The 19,501-nt window shown below is 38.4% G+C and overlaps 3 protein-coding genes across 6 annotated transcripts; all 3 read right to left on the reverse strand.

The window, feature by feature from the left end:
- Positions 1-2,203: 2,203 nt before the first annotated feature.
- On the reverse strand, positions 2,204-8,627 carry LOC141010367 (uncharacterized). 2 transcript variants are annotated; one of them, XM_073483289.1, is made up of 6 exons: positions 8,603-8,627; positions 8,366-8,471; positions 8,224-8,279; positions 6,173-6,211; positions 3,089-3,250; positions 2,204-2,734 (listed from the first exon to the last, which is right to left on the reverse strand). In XM_073483289.1, the coding sequence occupies exons 3-6, from the start codon at positions 8,246-8,248 to the stop codon at positions 2,541-2,543; spliced, it is 420 nt and encodes a 139-aa protein (XP_073339390.1). In that variant the 5' UTR covers positions 8,249-8,279; positions 8,366-8,471; positions 8,603-8,627; the 3' UTR covers positions 2,204-2,540. The 2 variants fall into 2 exon arrangements, with proteins under 2 accessions (XP_073339390.1, XP_073339391.1); XM_073483290.1 differs by lacking the exons at positions 8,224-8,279; positions 8,366-8,471; positions 8,603-8,627 and adding an exon at positions 6,371-7,887.
- Positions 8,628-11,440: 2,813 nt separating this feature from the next.
- Positions 11,441-12,356, reverse strand: LOC141010126 (interferon alpha-inducible protein 27-like protein 2A). Its single transcript, XM_073482958.1, has 4 exons — positions 12,293-12,356; positions 12,160-12,189; positions 11,837-11,998; positions 11,441-11,720 (listed from the first exon to the last, which is right to left on the reverse strand). Exons 1-4 carry the CDS (start codon positions 12,300-12,302, stop codon positions 11,635-11,637), a joined length of 288 nt encoding a protein of 95 aa, XP_073339059.1. The 5' UTR covers positions 12,303-12,356; the 3' UTR covers positions 11,441-11,634.
- A 5,388-nt stretch (positions 12,357-17,744) lies between these two features.
- LOC141011150 (interferon alpha-inducible protein 27-like protein 2A) lies at positions 17,745-19,501 on the reverse strand. 3 transcript variants are annotated; one of them, XR_012180218.1, is made up of 5 exons: positions 19,374-19,448; positions 19,249-19,284; positions 18,997-19,158; positions 18,027-18,121; positions 17,745-17,921 (listed from the first exon to the last, which is right to left on the reverse strand). XR_012180218.1 is itself a non-coding variant. In XM_073484392.1 (5 exons), the coding sequence occupies exons 1-4, from the start codon at positions 19,444-19,446 to the stop codon at positions 18,036-18,038; spliced, it is 294 nt and encodes a 97-aa protein (XP_073340493.1). In that variant the 5' UTR covers positions 19,447-19,501; the 3' UTR covers positions 17,745-17,921; positions 18,032-18,035. The 3 variants fall into 3 exon arrangements, 2 of the variants coding, with proteins under 2 accessions (XP_073340493.1, XP_073340492.1); XM_073484392.1 differs by having other exon boundaries at positions 18,032-18,121; positions 19,437-19,501; XM_073484391.1 differs by having other exon boundaries at positions 19,437-19,501.

Genomic DNA, 19,501 nt, shown 5'->3' on the forward strand with positions numbered 1-19,501 from the left:
TTATATCTTATAAAGATGAGTTATAACTTATTTAGCATTTACTGACATCCATCATGTGCAATTTTCACTTCTGCTACTTGTACCTGAAGTGATAAAAGTTTGGTGTCTCCCTTGTTGTTGCCTGTCTGCCTTATTTTATCATTTGGGTGTGTCGTTGTTGGTACTGTTGTTCTACTGTTCTGAGTGTGAAGTGTCTATTGAATAACACGCTTGATCAGATGTGGAATCTGGGTTAATCTTGGCCAAATGAACACTGTGGACTGTTATGCAATCAAGTTTTTGTGTTTCAAGATTGAAGTAAAGATGACTGTATTACTAACTTGCTCCTGCTTCATTCATCGCAGCTGTCACTGACACATGAAAACAGAAAACATTACAGCTCATCTGGCTTAATCCAAGACATTTGCTTTACGGTTACTGTTAGTTCATTTAATAAAGAAAACATAAGTAGGCTATCGGTGCTTTCAAAGACATGCATTAGCATTGTCTAAGAAAGTGATACTCACAAAGTCCCACGTCATTCCTTTTTCTGCTGCACCTTGAACTGGGTTTATGTCCTATAGGTGAGGGTTAGATAACATTTCTTGAGAAATTGAAAGAGGGTGTCACAGAGTCCTTATCTCCGTTGAACCTCAATGAACTCAACTAACATTTCAAGACATGACTATAACTGGAACACCAGAATAGAAAGCAAAAGATAGAAACACTTTAAAAGACACTGATAAATCAGTGGACCTCGTACTTTGTAAAGACCCGTTGGCCTTTCATTGTGACCAGCCCAAAGCACGCCTGTGCAATAATTAGGATGTTTAATCAACACTTTTATGTGACACAGGTCACCTGTCAGGTGGATGTGGTTGGATTATCTTTGAAAAGGAGATGTGGGTTGAATCAAATTTGAATTTAAGAGGAAAAAAGTTGCTTGTGTGTACGAGAAAGTCTTTGAGTTCAACTCATGACTAGTTATGTTCAAGCATACCACCTAAAACAGATGATTAGTAAAAAAGGTAAAAACTGAATGATATCTGCAACTGTGACTCCAGATTTTAATTAAGCCATATCTAATGACACCATTTTGAAGTTCTCCATCCCAATTTTTCCCAACATCAGTATGTGGTCTCCCTCTGGACAGATGTTGACGTTAAAGATGCTCTGATATGTCACATAGACAAATGATCTCAAAGGGGTCGTTTATAGTGACGAATATACAGAAAAAGTGTGTTTTAGCATCTTTCAGCTCATTGTGTTGGTTTTGCGAGTCAAGTCAATTTAATGTATAAGATACCAATTCACAACAACAGTTATTTCATGACACTTTTTAATTAGAGTGGGTCTAGTCCCTTCACGTTACTTTAGAGACCCAACAATCCCCGTGAGCAAGCACTTGGTGACAGTGGTGAGGAAAATCAGCTTTTTAACAGAAAGAAACCAAGAAGCAGAAAGGATGAGCAAATTGTCTAATTTAATTCTATGTATGTGTAAATGCATTGTGGGTTACAACTTCCTTATGAGATTTTGAAGTCCAGAAATGGTTATGGATAAGCTGATAAACTGAATAGGTTACTTGATCTCAACAAATATCAGCAGTTTAGCACATTTGAAGTGACAGATTCAGCAGTTGCAGTTGCTTCTTTTTAGTTGACTATCTTTTGTTTTCTAGCCAGAACACAATCAGGTTATACAGGAAATTAGAGACTGTGTTTAAATGTCATAAACCTGGCTGCTGTTATAAATAGATGTCTAACCAACACCCAACCTTATTTTGGAAGCATTAATGACTCATTTTAACATAGGGATTGTTTTTTACGGTGTGTGAAGACAGACAATACATTAACTACAGGGAGATTAGCTCTGACCCTATTAGCTCTTTAACACCACAGAACAAACATGTGTAGTTGAGACCAGATATGGATAAAAGACCAGTTGTTGTGAAGAGGAAAAAGTCATTCAATTAAATAGAAAAAGTACGTGTGATGTGAAAGTGAATGTGAAAGATGTTTAATTACAATACAATCAATCTATAAAACTATCCCTGTGTGAAACTTTGTAGCAGACTACATACGCAGTCCAGAAACATTACCAAAAAACCTGACCTGCTTACACAAGATAATCCACAGACCTCGTTGTGAACAGTTGCTCATAGTTTTGACCCCTCAGTTGATGATCTCCCAACTATTTACACATGACACAGTGAGCCAGCATCTTTAAGCGGTTCTAAAAGTTTATTGCATACAAACATTTCAGCTGTCTGACATGACAAAGTTGCTGGTTAGTATGTGAACTGACATTATTTTCAATTTCCTCCTTAATTTGGCAAAAAAATGACTGGCCTCAGATTTTACAATCTGTAAAGTGAACGACATCCTCTGTCACTGACCAGATTCAGATGAGTGCAACCAGCCCTCCATTGTGCATAGTTAGTACTTTTACTTTAGGTACTTTACAGTACATTTTGAGCCCAATACTTTTGTACTTTTACTTGAGTAAAAATGTATGCGTATGACTTTGACTTGTGACAGTATTCCTACACTATAGAACTGCTATTTAAGGACAACATCTGACACCGTCAACATAGGCTCAGCAGGTGGGTCATCATCAGGTGAGTCATCATCAGCTGGGTCATCATCATCAGCTTTTGCTTTTGCTTTTCCCAAAAAGAGACTAGTCAGCCACCCCAATGCTCCTCCAGTGCCAGCCACAGCTGTAGTGGCAGTTGCCGACAGACCAGCTGCACCTACAGCAAGATTACACTGGTTTAATATCAAGGTATGAAGCTACAGAAAAGCTGAGAAATAAAGAAATAAAAAACTAGGCTAAAAACTAGGACACTGGAACAATGTCCATTATTGTTGTCTGTAGTGTGCATGTCCTGTCATTTTATAGCTGCATGTATTGTGATTTGTTCTGCGCGTCTGACAAATCTGTGAAGACGAAGGCAAATTTCCACATTATGGATCATAAAGATTATTATTGTTAAATGAATGAGTGGCACTATTATACTCAGTGGTGTCATCATAGTCTACCTAAACAATGGACTGTAACCAAAAGCTACAAATCTGTTATGACAAGTAGAAGAAACAGCTTTTACCTGCTGACTGCAAGACAGCCACAACACTTCCAGCTGCCACTCCTCCTCCGTTAGCAATCGCAGCAGCCGACATCATATTAGCAGCGATGGAGCCTGCTGCTATCCCAGCTGAGGTGAAACCTGCAGCGCCCAGAGCCAAAGGAGCCCCGACCACGGCAACTACTGCACATGGAAAAGAACAGAATCAGAGAAAACTTTTCTAAATCAAAGTGTGCTAATTTGTTGGGTCACTTTAAAATTGATCATGTATGATCTAAGTTTAACATAGAAATGTTTTTTTTACATTTACAAAAAAAAAAAAGGTGCACTACTTCATTTTGGGGAAGAAATTATAATCAACAGAGAAAGATCATCATTAATTGATTTTTTTTAAATGCCTAAATAAACAAATTGTCTTCATTTCCTTGACTGAATAAACAAACTGATGTTAAAAAGGACAACACAATTTCATACTGTTTTACTTTGTATTTGGCGGACCCTGCCACCTTTCTAGCTTCAAACAGTGTTCTGGAGACCTTATTGTCTTTCGTTCAGTTTGTTCAGTTATGGAAAAAGAAATATTTCTGAGTTTGTATCATCACCTCAGTAATATCGTAAATATTAAAACTCTGAGTTTGAATTTCTTCTCCAAAACTAGATAGTGCCCCTTTAAAGTGTGTTAAAATCAGCTGAAAAAGTAAACAGGTAACACTTCATTTTAAAAAAGGTTCACAAGTTTCATGGTAAGTAGGTGGTAACTAATAAGTGACATTTGAAATTACCACAAAAAAGACAACAACAACAACAAAAAAATAAAATAATAATAATAACAACAACAATAATAATAATCTCATACTTTTGCATAAAAAGTTAATAGCAGGTAATTTCTTTAATGTTTTTCCAAGACACTTCCAACTGGTTTCTGCTTAACTTCCCCTCAGCAGGCCACTAAACTGAAGTAAATTTTTGCAGCTGAATTTCCAACCACTTTACTGTAGTTCCAACTTCTGAAAGTCAGTAAATCGAAGTACATTCTCACCAGTTTCTATCACTTCAGCAGATCAGTCCAGCTTTGAAACATTTCTCCTAAATGTCAAATCTTTATATAGTTATACACCATAAATTGCTTATTACGACAATGGCTTAATAATCAGAATCAAGTGGCTAACTTCCCATTTTTAAAAGTTTCATTCCTTCATTTCTTTTATACAACACAAATGAAGAACAGGCAAACTTAACAGAACAGCAGGATTGAGGAGACACAACAGACAAAGATTGAACTAAAGACTGCACAACACGTAGATCCGACCGAGCAATCTGATTGGTCAATCAGACATTATAGACTGTGCTCAAATGAGCATCACAGCACAGCTAGCCGTGCTCAAATGAAAAAGTGCCTCATCACTGAAAATATCACTCCGCCTGTATTTTAAACTACACAGGAGCAGCTAGCAAGAAACACAGCTAGCTAACGATGGAGCTAAAACGGCTGTATTGACCTGACACAAAATGGATCATTTTGCTGTTAATTTTGATCTATAAAGGAATAATAAGAAAGAGACTAAAAGAAAAAAGCTAAGAATACCATTCTTAAAACTGCATTCTAAAAGGTCCTTAAAAAATAAATAAATAAATAAAACAAACAACCTAAAATCTGAGTAAAATGCCAGAAATTACTAATAAAAAGGAGTTTAGAAGAAGGATAAGAAGAAATCAATTAAAAGCCAAGTTAAAAAGGTGTGTCTTGAGCGTGCTTTTAAAAACATCAACAGTCTCTGCGGCCCTGAGGCTCTCCGGCAGGCCATTCCACAGACGTGGGCCGTAGTAATAAAAGGATGCCTCACCGCGGGTTTTTGTCCGAACACTTGGGATGACTAAAAAGTTGGAGCCGGAGGACCTCAGGGTCCGCGAGGGTTGGTAATGTAAAAACAAATCAGATAGATAAGAAGGCCCAAGACCGTTAAGACACTTAAAAACAAACATTGTCTTTCATGACACATTGTGAGGTTTAAAGTCTTGTAGTTTGGGTAAAAGTTTCTCTCTCTTGGCTTCAGGACCAATGATTAAAACTTCTGTTTTGTCCCGGTTGAGCTGCAGGAAATTCTCTGCCATCCATGATTTTATATCTAAAATGCAGTTAAGAAGAATGTCAACTGGCCTCGTGTCTTCAGGCTAATATTTTCACCTTGTGGTATAGCAGTACAGTAGAAGAACAGTAAGATTAATAAAGCTATTGTAGCCTATGCAGAATAAGCAGAAGTAATAAATATTTAGATGTAAGAGACGATGTAGTAAATGTCGCCTAAAAATGGATCATATAAACTATCAAATTGCTGATTAATGAAAGCAGTATAACTGTCAATCATTGTAGATAAAGATCAGCTGTGCTGCTGAGTCATTGACGCGGCACCTGCTACCGTAACGTTACTAGCTTAAAATGACTGTAAAGTCGGCAGACGTAATAACTATATCAGTCCATGAAAAAAAATTTTTTTCCAGGGGATATCTTAGTTACAACATGATTGAGCTAGCAAAGCAGTTGTGTGTTGCTATGTGCGGTATTTATTCAGTTTTGGGAAATTGCGATGTCTTGAAAGCATAAGCTGAAGTTGGCTGCAGCTGACAGGGACTAGTTAACGCCAGACGTCATGTATTTTCATTGAAACGGGGACAAACACTAGCAAAACACTTATACTTTGAGAGCGTATTGTTCCACATTATGGATACATTTTTCTAATATATTTTATTTTTATTGGTGGTTGTTGTATAATCGCATTATTACACGAGAGGGTGTGCTTTACCGTCGTTATTGTCACGACAAGCGCCTCGTTCCTGACCGCATCACTGACACACCCTCTCGTGTAATAATGCTTAAACAAACAGCAGGAACAGAGAAGGTGTGGAGGTAAAGTCAAACTGGAGAGGAGCACAGGAGGGAACCAGAACACTGGACAACACTGTGACACCTACATGCCATTCCCAAGGACGTTCAGCTCCTAAACTAAGTATTTTAAATTGAACTGAATGCCAGGACATTTCTGGACCTGTTATATTAAGTGTTACCAGCAAACACAGTTGATCCATTAAGACTTAACAAATACTTACTTGCACCTCCTGCAATTAAGCCAACTTTCTTGACTGTCTCTGAAACACAAGATCAAAATCTAAATCAACATTTACATCTCATCTGGTTCATTCAGCCAGTTGCTATGGATACTATATCACTGATTTAATATGAAAAACACAAGTATAAGTACTTTCACAGAAATGTATCAGTATCATCACAAGACCAGTGTTACTCACCAGACTTCATTCTATTTTCTGTTCTGATCAGCTGTGAGCTGGGCCGGGCAGGGCTGGGCTTTATATAGCCAGCTGATAGTTAGGTTTCATTTATTGAGAAACGAAACTAAACACTCCGGGGGGGTGGGGGGGGGGGGATTGTTTAGTCTGGCTTTTTGTCCTAGATTTGGACAGAATAAATCAAAATGCCCACGTTGGGGCTCATGCGCAACATAAAACATAAAAGGAAAACACAGACCAAAAACGACAAACAAAAAAGTTTACTATATAAATACGATATAACGATATGTACTATAGACAAGGAATTAATAGATTTCTACGTCATGTTGTTTACTAATTAATGCATTTGTGATGAAAACGATTCAACCGGAAGTGCATTCGCGATTTTATTTTGAAATGTATCCCGTGCATTTCCTGTCCTCACAGTGGAGGTCTGCAGCCAGGAATTCGTGGGAGGGACAGTTTGGGTTTTTCTTTTGTAAATAACTTTGTTGACATTAAACCTACAGGTCTCTCAGTCCATGACTTTTCCAAAATAGTCTGTGTTGTAAAACATATTGGAGCTTCTAAAAAAACGGCGATCACCACAGCTTCTCATTCATGCCGATCATATTTACTGATTAAAACACGTAATACTGAACAGTTACAAGGAGGAAAACAACAGAGGCGAAATAAACAAGACGAGGAGGGAAGGTCCGATTCGTTACCTAGCAACCAGAAGAACTCAACGTCTGCCACACTAACGGAAGATAACGCAACACATTTCTATTTCAAAATAAAAGCATTTGTTATTGTAACCTATTACTATAATTATTAATCTATTGTCAGAGAAAAATATTTACAACAATATGTAGGCTAATGTTTTCATACTATCACATTTATTTTTACCTGTATAGGCCTACCGGTATGTGAATCGGGCGCGATCGCGTGCGTGCGTGCGTGCGAGCGAGCGAGAGAAAGAGAGAAAGAAAGGAGACTCCAGCACAAACTGAACGGATAGAAATGAAAAGAGGGAAATCACAGAATACAGAATATGTCCAGGAGACTCCTCAGGACGTGAGGGAGGAAGGATCAGATGGTGGCTCAGGTAGCGATGAGGAAAATATATATGGCTGCACATCTGTCAGCTGCACTGTAAGCAGGAGTAGCCTACACCATGCAGACATTTCTCAAACTTTATTTTGTAGGCTCAGGACAGACTAGATCATGATTATATTGGATATAATAGGGTAGCCTAACCTAATAAATCGAAGTGTCAATCTCCCAGCATTCCCCGAATTTTCAGAATATCAAAACAATAAAAATCAAAAACTTAATTTTCACGTTATTCTGTTTTTGTTTTAAAACAGAATAACAGGCACAAAATGTGGTTTTGTGTTATTCTGGGAACAAAATACAAATTAGTGGGACATCATTCACACAAATACACTGTATTACACTGACTAAATGCTGCAAGAATAATGAAATAAATAAGATGCAGACAAAATAAACAACACAAAACCAGGTTAATGGTGGGGCTAAGCAGCCAGGTATGGGTAAATAAGAAAACAAACGAAATAAGATAAAGGAAATAAACAGACTCAACTACACAAAACAATATTAAATGGGGTTAAAGGCAGCAAGCCAGTTGGTAATTAAACAAAACAAAATGGAGTTAAGCCCCACTGACAACACACTATACTAAAATGGCCCAAACTAAAATATCTAGGGACTAGATAAGCAATCCGTCATCAAGCAAAAGTCACGTGAGCAAAGTAACGGTGCTATTCCGCCACTGAGCGAATACCTATAATGACAACAGCCATTTAGCTACTACACGCTAAATGTCACAGCGCACGTATAGATGGACATACCAGCTGCAATCGGTGAGAGCGCCATGGCTGAGGAAGGGAAGAAGGTCCACAGGCATCTACAAAATCATATGTGACTAGTTTTAACGCCACACTAACAAAACAGATAAATAAAAAGCACAAACAACAAAGACTGCTCTCATACCTGCTACAGCAGCGGGCGCACCAGAGATGACGTATGCTATGGCGACAGAGGGAGAGCAAAGAGGACAACTACCTGCCTTTATAGTATGCCTGCATACAACGATTGGCTGTCGATCACCGAGGAATTGAGAGCAAAAATAGACAGGACCATGTAAACTAGAGCAGAATATAATAAGGCTCTTCTGCTACACTATGGTTACTACATTTATAGAGAAAGAGAAGGAACAGTGTTACTCACAAAGCCCCATGTTGTTCTTCTTTGTGATGAGCCTTGCACTGGGCTGAGTTTATATACTGAGTTAGGTATCACTTCCTCAGAAATGAAGCAGTTCAGATCTAATCAAAAGTGCGTCTACTTAGCTCCCTTTCAAAATAAACTTTAGTCACTAACATTTCTGAGGTGGTTTGTCATAACTATAACTGGAAAAACAGGACAGAAACATAGGCATAAATTAAGCACGTGTGACATGGTGATGTAGTGTGATGTCAAGAAGTCATGAATTTAAAGGTGGGGCTACTGATGAGGCCTTTCAGGCACTTTCTGTGGGAGAAAGGAGCTCCCGCTGGCACGGACTTTGGCTTTTTAACTTTTAAGAAATTTTACATGAATCATCTCAGCAACTATTGGATGGATTTTTGTATGATATTCACTTAAATGGGCACCTGAGTGAGAAGAATTCTGTACAACATGGAAAAAACCTCAGTATACATTGGCAGCAGCGCTACTTATAGGCACACATAAATATCACACAGTAAATAGTAATCACAACAGTCTGAGACAATGATGAGCTGAATGGGGTGCCCAAACCTTTCCTCATGGAAGGCCTGAACTGAAACTTAATGTTGGACAAAGGGCCAAAAGCAAATATTTACTGCTTTGTTGAGATGAAAAAAAGGTATTGGGATAAGATACAGCTGTGAGGGGCACCAATGCTGAGGGTCAAAGGGCCTTAACCCACTGTCTCCTTAACAGGAAGCTCCGCATCGAGTGGATGCAGCGGCTGTTGTTCATGTGGCCCGAAAGACTAATGAATGCTGAGTGGAAGAAATGTAATGAAGGAATGTTTGATTTGTACACTGACATCAATCTTTGGTCTGAGAGTGCTTCAATGTCCGTCACAATGGCAGACTCTGGGTGTCTGGAGGCATAGATGAGATGAGCCTTGGAGAAATTCCAGACTCTGTTGGTGATACTGAGAGACGACAGGGACCGAGAGTCTGTAGCTCCTGTCTACGACTACACTCCTGTACACTGTACTTTAAGTATTTGGTATATGGACTGTGCCCACTTGTGCAAGCTATGCAAAGATATTCTGTCGACATATTTGTGTATTAAGCTGATTTTGTCAAGAAAGAAAAGGACAACTGAGGCCCTTTCCAGTTGATTATTTTATTCATCACTGATTATTCCACATCAAGCTGCTGCACTTAAAAAATGTTAATGAGCTTGTGAACAATTTAATTTACTCATTCAAGCCATCTAGTGGACATGATGAGGAATGGGAAAAAAAATATGTGCAGATGACACACTGAACTGTCACAGCTTTTACAGATTTACTGCGAAAAACATTTCAGCCATCTGACATGATGAAAGTGCTGTTTAGTAAGCAAACTGATATTATTTGGAATAAACTCCTACACTGGGCACAGGTAGAAATATTGTTCATTCATCTTCTTCCTTCAACCTAGTTGTCCCAGGGGAAAATTTGTCTTATAGCCAGGTTAAACATTACAAAATATTTAAAAAGGCTGACATGAACACATCAAGTGACAACTGATACCCTGAAGTATGTTTAACCATCACTAAGAGGCTAAGACTCAGTGGTGGAGACTAATTCAAGTACTGCACTTAAGTACAATTTTGAGATGTTAGTTCTTTACTTAAGTATTTCCACGTTTTGCTATACTTTATACATCTACTTCACAACCCTTCCAACCAAATATGGTACTTTTTTACTCTATTTCATTTATTTGATAAACCACATCTATACACCAATAATTACAATCCAATTATATAATAAATATATTATACTCTGAAAAAATGCCAGTGACAGTTATTTCATGACACTTTTTAATTAGAGCAGGTCTAGACCCTACAGATTACTTTACAGAGACCCAACAATCCCCGTGAGCAAGCACTTGGTGACAGTGGTGAGGAAAATCAGCTTTTTAACAGAAAGAAACCAAGAAGCAGAAAGGATGAGCAAATTGTCTAATTCGTTTCTATGTACGTGTAAATGTCCCGACTTCTTTGGAATTGGCATTGTGGGTTGCAACTTCCTTATGAGATTTTAAAGTCCAGAAATGGTTATGGATAAGCTGATAAACTGAATAGGTTACTTGATCTCAACAAATATCAGCAGTTTAGCACATTTGAAGTGACAGATTCAGCAGTTGCAGTTGCTTCTTTTTAGTTGACTATCTTTTGTTTTCTAGCCAGAACATAATCAGGTTATACAGGAAATTAGAGACTGTGTTTAAATGTCATAAACCTGGCTGCTGTTATAAATAGATTGTCTAACCAACACCCAACCTTATTTTGGAAGCATTAATGACTCATTTTAACATAGGGATTGTTTTTTACGGTGTGTGAACACAGACAATACATTAACTACAGGGAGATTAGCTCTGACCCTATTAGCTCTTTAACACCACAGAACAAACGTGTAGTTGAGACCAGATATGGATAAAAGACCAGTTGTTGTGAAGAGGAAAAAGTCATTCAATTCAATAGAAAAAGTACATGTGACGTGAAAGTGAATGTGAAAGATGTTTAATTACAACACAATCAATCTATAAAACTATCCCTGTGTGAAACTTTGTAGCAGACTACATACGCAGTCCAGAAACATTACAAAAAAAACAGAATGCCTTCTCTCAAATATAATGGAACTGCATCACACTTGGCTTGGGTGCTCAAAGCGTCAAAAAAATACATTTGAGAAACTCTTTCCAGAAATCATGACCTGCTTACACAAGATAATCCACAGACCTCATTGTGAACAGTTGCTCATAGTTATGACTCCTCAGCTGATGATCTACTGACTATTTAAACATGACACAGTGAGCCAGCATCTTTCAGAGGCTTTAAAAGTTTATTGCATAAAAACATTTCAGACATTATTTTCAATTTCCTCCTTAATTTAGCAAAAAATGATTTTCAAATCAAAACAAATCAATTTTACTTAAATAGCCCAAAATCCCAATCGCATTGCCTCAGTGGGCTTTACAATCTGTAAAGTGAACGACATCCTCTGTCCTTAGACCAGATCAGATGAGGAGTGCAATCAGCCCTCCTGCTGCTGCTCCAGTGCCGCCCACAACTGCACTGACAGCTCCTGACAGTCCAGCTGCACCTACAGAAACATTGCACAGGCTTTATATCAAGGTATGGAGCTACAGCAATGATCATCTCAGCATTCAGACACAAAGCTTAAAAAAGTCATTTAATACATCAAGGAATGAATTTTACCTGCTGCCTGCAAAACAGCCACTGTACTTCCTGCTGCCACTGCTCCTCCATTAGCCACTGCTGCAGCTGACATCATGCTGGCAGCATAGGAGCCTGCTGCTATTCCAGCTGAGGTGAATCCTATGCCGGCCAGAACAAAAGGAGCCCCGACCACGGCACCTGCTGCACATTGTCAAAAGCATAGCAGAGGAAACTGTTACACCACTTCAAAATGGATCATGCTTGATATAACTTCAGTATGTAAATGGATTTTCTACTTTAAAGTGTGTTAAAAACAACTGGAAACAACACAGATGATCCATGAAGGCTTTCCAAACACTTACTTGCTCCTGCTCCGATTAACGCAGCTGTCACTGAAACACAAGATGAAAACATTACAGCTCATTTGGTTTAGTTAAAGACAATTTGCTATGGTTACTACATTCATAGAGAAAGAGAAGGAACAGTGTTACTCACATAGCCCCATGTTGTTCTTCTTTGTGATGAGCCTTGCACTGGGCTGAGTTTATATACTGAGAGTTAGGTATCACTTCCTCAGAAATGAAGCAGTTTAAGATCTAATCAAAAGAGGGCGTCACTGAGTACTTAGCTCCCTTTCAAAATAAACTTTAGTCATTAACATTTCTGAGGTGGTTTGTCATAACTATAACTGGAAAAACAGGACAGAAACATAGGCAGAAATTAAGCATGTGTGACATGGTGACGTAGTGTGATGTCAAGAAGTCATGAATTTAAAGGTGGGGCTACTGATGAGGCCTTTCAGGCACTATCTGTGGGAGAGAGGAGCTCCCGCTGGCACGGACTTTGGCTTTTTAACTTTTAAGACATTTTACATGAATCATCTCAGCAACTATTGGATGGATTTTTGTATGATATTCACTTAAATGGGCACCTGAGTGAGAAGAATTCTGTACAACATGGAAAAAACCTCAGTATACATTGGCAGCAGCGCTACTTATAGGCACACATAAATATCACACAGTAAATAGTAATCACAACAGTCTGAGACAATGATGAGCTGAATGTATCACAATGCAAGGTGCAAAGATTAGACGTCTCGGAAGTAGAATTTAGTCCTTGTTGCAGCAGGAAGGCATCTTAAACCATGTTGTTGGACAACAAGCTGTAGTGCCTCCCAGAGGGCAAAAGCTGACACAAAAAGTGAGCAGGAAGGGATGGGTAAAATATCATTTTATAGGGACATCACTGCTGAGGGTCAAAGGGCCTGTCTCCTTCACAGGAAGCTCCAGATCCAGTGGATGCAGAGGCTGTTGTTCATGTGGCCCGAAAGATTAATGAATGCTGAGTGGGAGAAATGTAATGAAGGAATGTTTGATTTGTACACTGACATCAATCGTTAGTCTGAGAGGGCTTCAATGTCCGTCACAATGGCAGACTCTGGGTGTCTGGAGGTACAGATGAGATGAGCCTTGGAGAAATTCCAGACTCCGTTGGTGATACTGAGAGACGACAGGGACCGAGAGTCAGTAGCTCCTGTCTACGACTACACTCCTGTACACTGTACTTTAAGTATTTGTATAACTGAGGCCCTTTCCAGTTTATTATTTTATTCATCATTGATTATTCCACATCAAGCTGCTGCACTTAAAAAATGTTAATGAGCTTGTGAACAATTTAATTTACTCATTCAGGCCATCTAGTGGACATGATGAGGAATGGAAGAAAAATATGTGCAGATGACACACTGAACTGTCACAGCTTTTACAGATTTATTGTATTTATTTACTGAAAAAATATTTTAAAAATTAGATTTTTAATTCATATAAGAAGTTCATCCATGCCAGTGACAGTTTTCTAAGTCAAGTTACATTTTACAGTCTTGTGGATTTCTGTTTGTTCCCCTTCACTCTTCTTGAAAGCTACACTCTATCAAATTGGTCGATATTTACAGGTTGAAATCCAGGTCAGGTTTTGTTATAGTTCTATCTTCCTGAATACTTTGCAAGTTAGACAATACACTGTTTTGGGACCACCTTGCTGCCAGGTAGTAGACTCACATTGTTCAGTGAAACTGCAGGTAAGGGGCAAATTAAGATTAGCATGAGAAAAATCATTTGTTCAGCTTTTTTATTTATCCCCTTTTGTCTTTTTATTTGTTTTGGTTGCTTTTTGCTGTCATGAAGTCTCTTAAAAGGGAGAGTTCACCCCAAAATCAAAAATAGATATTGTCCTCATACCTGCAATGCTATTTGTCCATCTAGATTGTTTTGGTGGAAATTGGGGAGTTTGGGAGGTATGGGTTATACAGATGTCTGCCTTCTCTCAAATATAATGGAACTACATCACACTTGGCTTGGGTGCTCAAAGCGTAAAAAAATAAAAAATAAAATACATTTGAAAAACTCTTTCCAGAAGTCATGACCCACTTACGCAAGATAATCCTTGTTGTGAGCAGTTGCTCATAGATTTGACCCCTCAGCTGATGATCTCCCGACTATTTACACATGACACAGTGAGCCAGCATCTTTAAGCGGTTCTAAAAGTTTATTGCATACAAACATTTCAGCTGTCTGACATGACAAAGTTGCTGGTTAGTATGTGAACTGACATTATTTTCAATTTCCTCCTTAATTTGGCAAAAAAATGACTGGCCTCAGATTTTACAATCTGTAAAGTTAACGACATCCTCTGTCACCGACCAGATTCAGATGAGTGCAACCAGCCCTCCATTGTGCATAGTTAGTACTTTTACTTTAGGTACTTTACAGTACATTTTGAGCCCAATACTTTTGTACTTTTACTTGAATAAAAATGTATGCGTATGACTTTGACTTGTGACAGTATTTCTACACTATAGAACTGCTATTTAAGGACAAGATCTGACACCGTCAACATAGGCTCAGCAGCTGTGTCATCATCAGGTGGGTCATCTTTAGGTGGGTCATCTTCATCAGCTTTTGCTTTTGCTTTTCCCACAAAGAGACTAGTCAGCCACCCCAATGCTCCTCCAGTGCCAGCCACAGCTGTAGTGGCAGTTGCCGACAGACCAGCTGCACCTACAGCAAGATTACACTGGTTTAATATCAAGGTATGAAGCTACAGAAAAGCTGAGAAATAAAAAAAAAAATAACTAGGCTAAAAACTAGGACACTGGAACAATGTCCATTATTGTTGTCTGTAGTGTGCATGTCCTGTCATTTTATAGCTGCATGTATTGTGATTTGTTATGCGCGTCTGACAAACCTGTGAAGACGAAGGCAAATTTCCACATTATGGACAATAAAGATTATTATTGTTAAATGAATGAGTGGCACTATTATACGCAGTGGTGTCATCATAGTCTACCTAAACAATGGACTGTAACCAAAAGCTACAAATCTGTTATGACAAGTAGATGAAACGGCTTTTACCTGCTGACTGCAAGACAGCCACAGCACTTCCAGCTGCCACTCCTCCTCCGTTAGCAATCGCTGCAGCCGACATCATTTTAGCAGCGATGGAGCCTGCTGCTATTCCAGCTGAGGTGAAACCTGCAGCGCCCAGAGCCAAAGGAGCCCCGACCACGGCAACTACTGCACATGGAAAAGAACAGAATCAGAGGAAACTTTTCTAAATCAAAGTGTGCTAATTTGTTGGGTCACTTTAAAATTGATCATGTATGATCTAAGTTTAACATAGAAATGTTTTTTTTTACATAAAAAAAAGTGCACTACTTCATTTTGGGGAAGAAATTATAATCAGCAGAGAAAGATCATCATTAATTGATTTTTTTTAAAATGCCTAAATAAACAAATTGTCTTCATTTCCTTGACTGAATAAACAAACTGATGTTAAAAAGGACAACACAATTTCATACTGTTTTACTTTGTATTTGGCGGACCCTGCCACCTTTCTAGCTTCAAACAGTGTTCTGGAGACCTTATTGTCTTTTGTTCAGTTTGTTCAGTTATGGAAAAAAGAAATATTTCTGAGTTTGTATCATCACCTCAGTAATATTGTATATGTAATAATCTCCTATTTTTGTTTAAGAAGTTAATAGCAGGTAATTTCTTTAATGCATTTCCAAGAGACTTCCAACTGGTTTCTGCTTAACTTCCCCTCAGCAGGTCACTAAACTGAAGTAAGTTGTTGCAGCTTAATTTCCAACTTCTGAAAGTCAGTAAATTGAAGTACATTTCTTAACTATTTACATTCACTTCAGCAGATCAGTCCAGCTTTGAAACATTTCTCCTAAATGTAAAATCTTTATATAGTTATCCACCATAAACTGCTAATTATGACAAATACAACTTAATAATCAGAATCAAGTGACTAACTTCCCATTTTAAAAGTTACATTCCTTAATTTCTTTTATACAACACAAATGAAGAACAGGCAAACTAAACAGAACAGCAGGATTGAGGAGACACAACAGACAAAGATTGAACTAAAGACTGGACTTAAATACAAACTACACTAACGAGGGGATGAGGTGCAGGTGGAGTGTGGCGGAGAAACGCCGGTGAGTTTAAGAAATGGAGGAAACAAAAGAACAGCAGGAAAAGAGAAGGTGTGGAGGTAAAGTCAGGCTGAAGAGGAGCACAGGAGGGAAACCGAACACCGGACAACACTGTGACACCTACATGCCATGACATTTCTGGACCTGTGATATGAAGTGTTACCAGCAAACACAGCTGATCCATTAAGACTTAACAAAGACTTACCTGCCCCTCCTGCAATGAGGGCAACTGTCCCTGAAACACAAGATCAAAATCTAAATCAACATTTACTGCTCATCTGGTTCATTTATTAGTAAAGTATAAGTACTTCCACAGAAATGTATCAGTATCATCACAAGACCAGCGTTACTCACCAGGCTTCATGTTGTTGTCTGTTCTGATCAGCTGTGAGCTGGGCCAGGCTTTATATAGCCGGCTGATGATTAACTTTCATTTATTGAGAAATTAAACTAAACAATGTTTTTATCTGAACGAAAGGGGCCCCGCACCCTTTAAATAATCATAATGTCGTAGTCACTAAGTGCACAGTCACTGCAGTTTTTCTCTGTATTACCAAGGTTACTATCACAGTATTTACTGTACTCATCAGAGTGCTGATTAGTAGGACAGGTAAACTGTGAAGGACTGGGCCATGAGTTAACAGACTCTGCAGTCTCTCCGCATGCTGAGTTCCATGCTATTAGTAAATATCTTTTCTCTTTGTGCACACATGATGGAATTAAAAGTTACATCGTATGAACAAGCCGTTAAAGGTGCATTATGTAGTTTTAGGTAAGAAACGTAAAAAATCTTCACTCTTGAGGACAACACAGTTTTATATTGTTTTACTTTGTATTTGCAGAACCATTCTACATATTCTAGCTTTAGACAGCTCACTGAGGACCTTATTCCCCTCTGAGGACAGCTTGTTTATTCAATTCTGGGAATGCTGTGTATTGAATAAATATTTCTGAGTTTGTATTATAAATTTACTAACATTGTAAGTGCTACTTTTCTGAATTTATTTTCTAAAACTATATAGTGCACCTTTAAGAAAACATTACAGGTGTTGATGCAATTTGATCATTTTAATTTCACTGAAAAAAAGGCGACAAAAGAAGGGTGGGACTGAGTTTTTGTTTATTCAATTAATCATTTCCTGTCAGGGCTTACTATGAAATTAGAATCAGAAATAGGTACCTTTTTTGATCCACACACACACACACACATATATATATGTATATGTATATGTATATATATATATATATACACAAATATATATATAAATAAAAAAATAAATGATATAAAGATTTATGTTAGACATTGAAGAGCTTGATTTATAGTGTTGAAGGATCTGGTCAATTTAATTATATGAAAATGGATCAAGTGATTGTGTGCAAGCTACGTTTCACTCTACTCATTTCTAGGGTACATTATGGGGAATAGACAACACACTGAACCAGTATCTGTCAGGTTTTACAGATTTATTGCAGAAAACATTTAAATACAAAATACATTTATGTATCATGATGCAAGGTGCAAGGATTGGAAGCTAAAAGGCAGAATGTTGCATCAGGAAAGAGTCTGATTTTAGACCAGGTTGTTTTGGTGGGAAAGGACCCATAGCGCCTCCCAGAGGGCAAAAGCTGAAACAGATAGTGAGCAGAGTGGAAGGGGTTGGATACAATATCTCATAACTTGCATTTGCCTCCTTCATTTAGCAAGATAATATCATAAAGTCATGTTGTTACTTCACATTGTCAGCGGAAGAAGCTGGCCAGATATCCCACTGCTGCTCCAGCGCCGGTCACAGCTGCAGTGGCAGCTCCTGACAGGCCAGCTGCACCTACAGCAACATTACACAGGGTTTATGTCAAGGTATGGAACTAAAGAGAAGCAGAGAGATCTTTGATGGCAAGACAGAAAGACCAAATGAAACAGTAACACTACAATCACAGTATCACTAAATTGTACCTAAACACTATTTTTGCTGAATACTGAACAAATTACCCACATTAGCTTTTTTTTTTTTTTTTTTAAATCTCTACTGTGACAAGCTTTACTTGTTTAAAAAGGGGCACCATTTAGTTTTGTAATGTAATATCTACAATATTGATGAGGTAATATTTATTTTTTCCATAACTGAATAAACAAGCTGTTCTCAGAGGAAAATAAGGTCGCCAGAACACTGTTTGAAGCTAGAAAGGTGGCAGGGTCCGCCAAATATAGACAAAGTCTGTTTTATTTAGTTTGTTTAGAAATACAAAAATAAACAGTAAATGAAGCCCTTTCCCTACTGATTAAAATGATTGTTTTGTTCTTCAGATTTTGGAACAATAATCTGATGGAGGTTTGACGATAAGAAAAAGCAGCCGACTAAATTAGGACATGGTGGGACCTTTTTTCCCATTTATGATTAAGGAAGTCCTGTAGCTGAAGGGTTCCCTGGTAGCACACCTCGTAGTGTGTCTGTCCCATATACTGAGGTCGAGGCTCGAGGTTGCAATTTGCAATCCTGCAACTTCTTAAAATTATAGTTAATTATAATTCAATAGTACAATGAGGACAGGATGTGACTGGCTAATCTTAGAAAGAAGATACAACACATTGCATCACACTCCACACATGACTTCCTTTTAATCATTGCTCAAGTAATGACCATTTGATTAATGATCATTTTTCAAACCCACCATAAAAACATCTATCCTGTATGATGTTTACCTGCTGACTGCAAAACAGCCACAGCACTGCCTGCTGCCACCCCTCCTCCGTTAGCTACTGCAGCAGCAGACATCATTTTAGCAGCCACGGAGCCTGCTGCTACTCCAGCTGAAGTAAACCCTGCGACCCCCAGAGCAACAGGAGCCCCGACCAGGGCAACTACTGCACATGGACGAGAACACGGCAGAGGAAACTTTAACGTTTGCATTTTATAGATGAAAATGCGTCACAATCCTTGACAAAGTTACTTACCTGCTCCCACCCCTGCTCCGATAGCGACAGCTGACACTGAAACACAACATGGACAACTGAAATCAACATTTACAGCTAATAACTGGTTTAACCAACACATTTGCTAAGGTTGCAATCATTATTACAGTTTTATGAGAAGAACACGCCAGTAAAAGTGGCAACGTCGTCAAAGGAACAGCGATACTGACCGGGAGCCATTTCTTCTGATGCGACAAAGAGCAATATGCAGCGATTTACTTTCTGGAGAAACGAA

Source organism: Pagrus major, chromosome 16 (genome assembly GCF_040436345.1).
Source record: "Pagrus major chromosome 16, Pma_NU_1.0".
Classification (NCBI taxonomy): domain Eukaryota; kingdom Metazoa; phylum Chordata; class Actinopteri; order Spariformes; family Sparidae; genus Pagrus; species Pagrus major.

What these genes read in the sequence shown, in the direction of transcription:
- LOC141011150 (XM_073484392.1), bottom strand. An exon ending in CGGAGCAGGGGTGGGAGCAG is followed by an intron (nt 19,159 to 19,248) that starts GTAAGTAACTTT and finishes GTCCATGTGCAG; the next exon opens with TAGTTGCCCTGGTCGGGGCT. An exon ending in GGCTGTTTTGCAGTCAGCAG is followed by an intron (nt 18,122 to 18,996) that starts GTAAACATCATA and finishes ATGTTGCTGTAG; the next exon opens with GTGCAGCTGGCCTGTCAGGA.
- LOC141010126 (XM_073482958.1), bottom strand. An exon ending in GTTAATCGGAGCAGGAGCAA is followed by an intron (nt 11,999 to 12,159) that starts GTAAGTGTTTGG and finishes GACAATGTGCAG; the next exon opens with CAGGTGCCGTGGTCGGGGCT. An exon ending in GGCTGTTTTGCAGGCAGCAG is followed by an intron (nt 11,721 to 11,836) that starts GTAAAATTCATT and finishes ATGTTTCTGTAG; the next exon opens with GTGCAGCTGGACTGTCAGGA.
- LOC141010367 (XM_073483289.1), bottom strand. Translation starts at nt 8,248, where the DNA reads ATGGCGCTCTCACCGATTGCAGCTG. An exon ending in CTTAATTGCAGGAGGTGCAA is followed by an intron (nt 3,251 to 6,172) that starts GTAAGTATTTGT and finishes TTCCATGTGCAG; the next exon opens with TAGTTGCCGTGGTCGGGGCT. An exon ending in GGCTGTCTTGCAGTCAGCAG is followed by an intron (nt 2,735 to 3,088) that starts GTAAAAGCTGTT and finishes ATCTTGCTGTAG; the next exon opens with GTGCAGCTGGTCTGTCGGCA.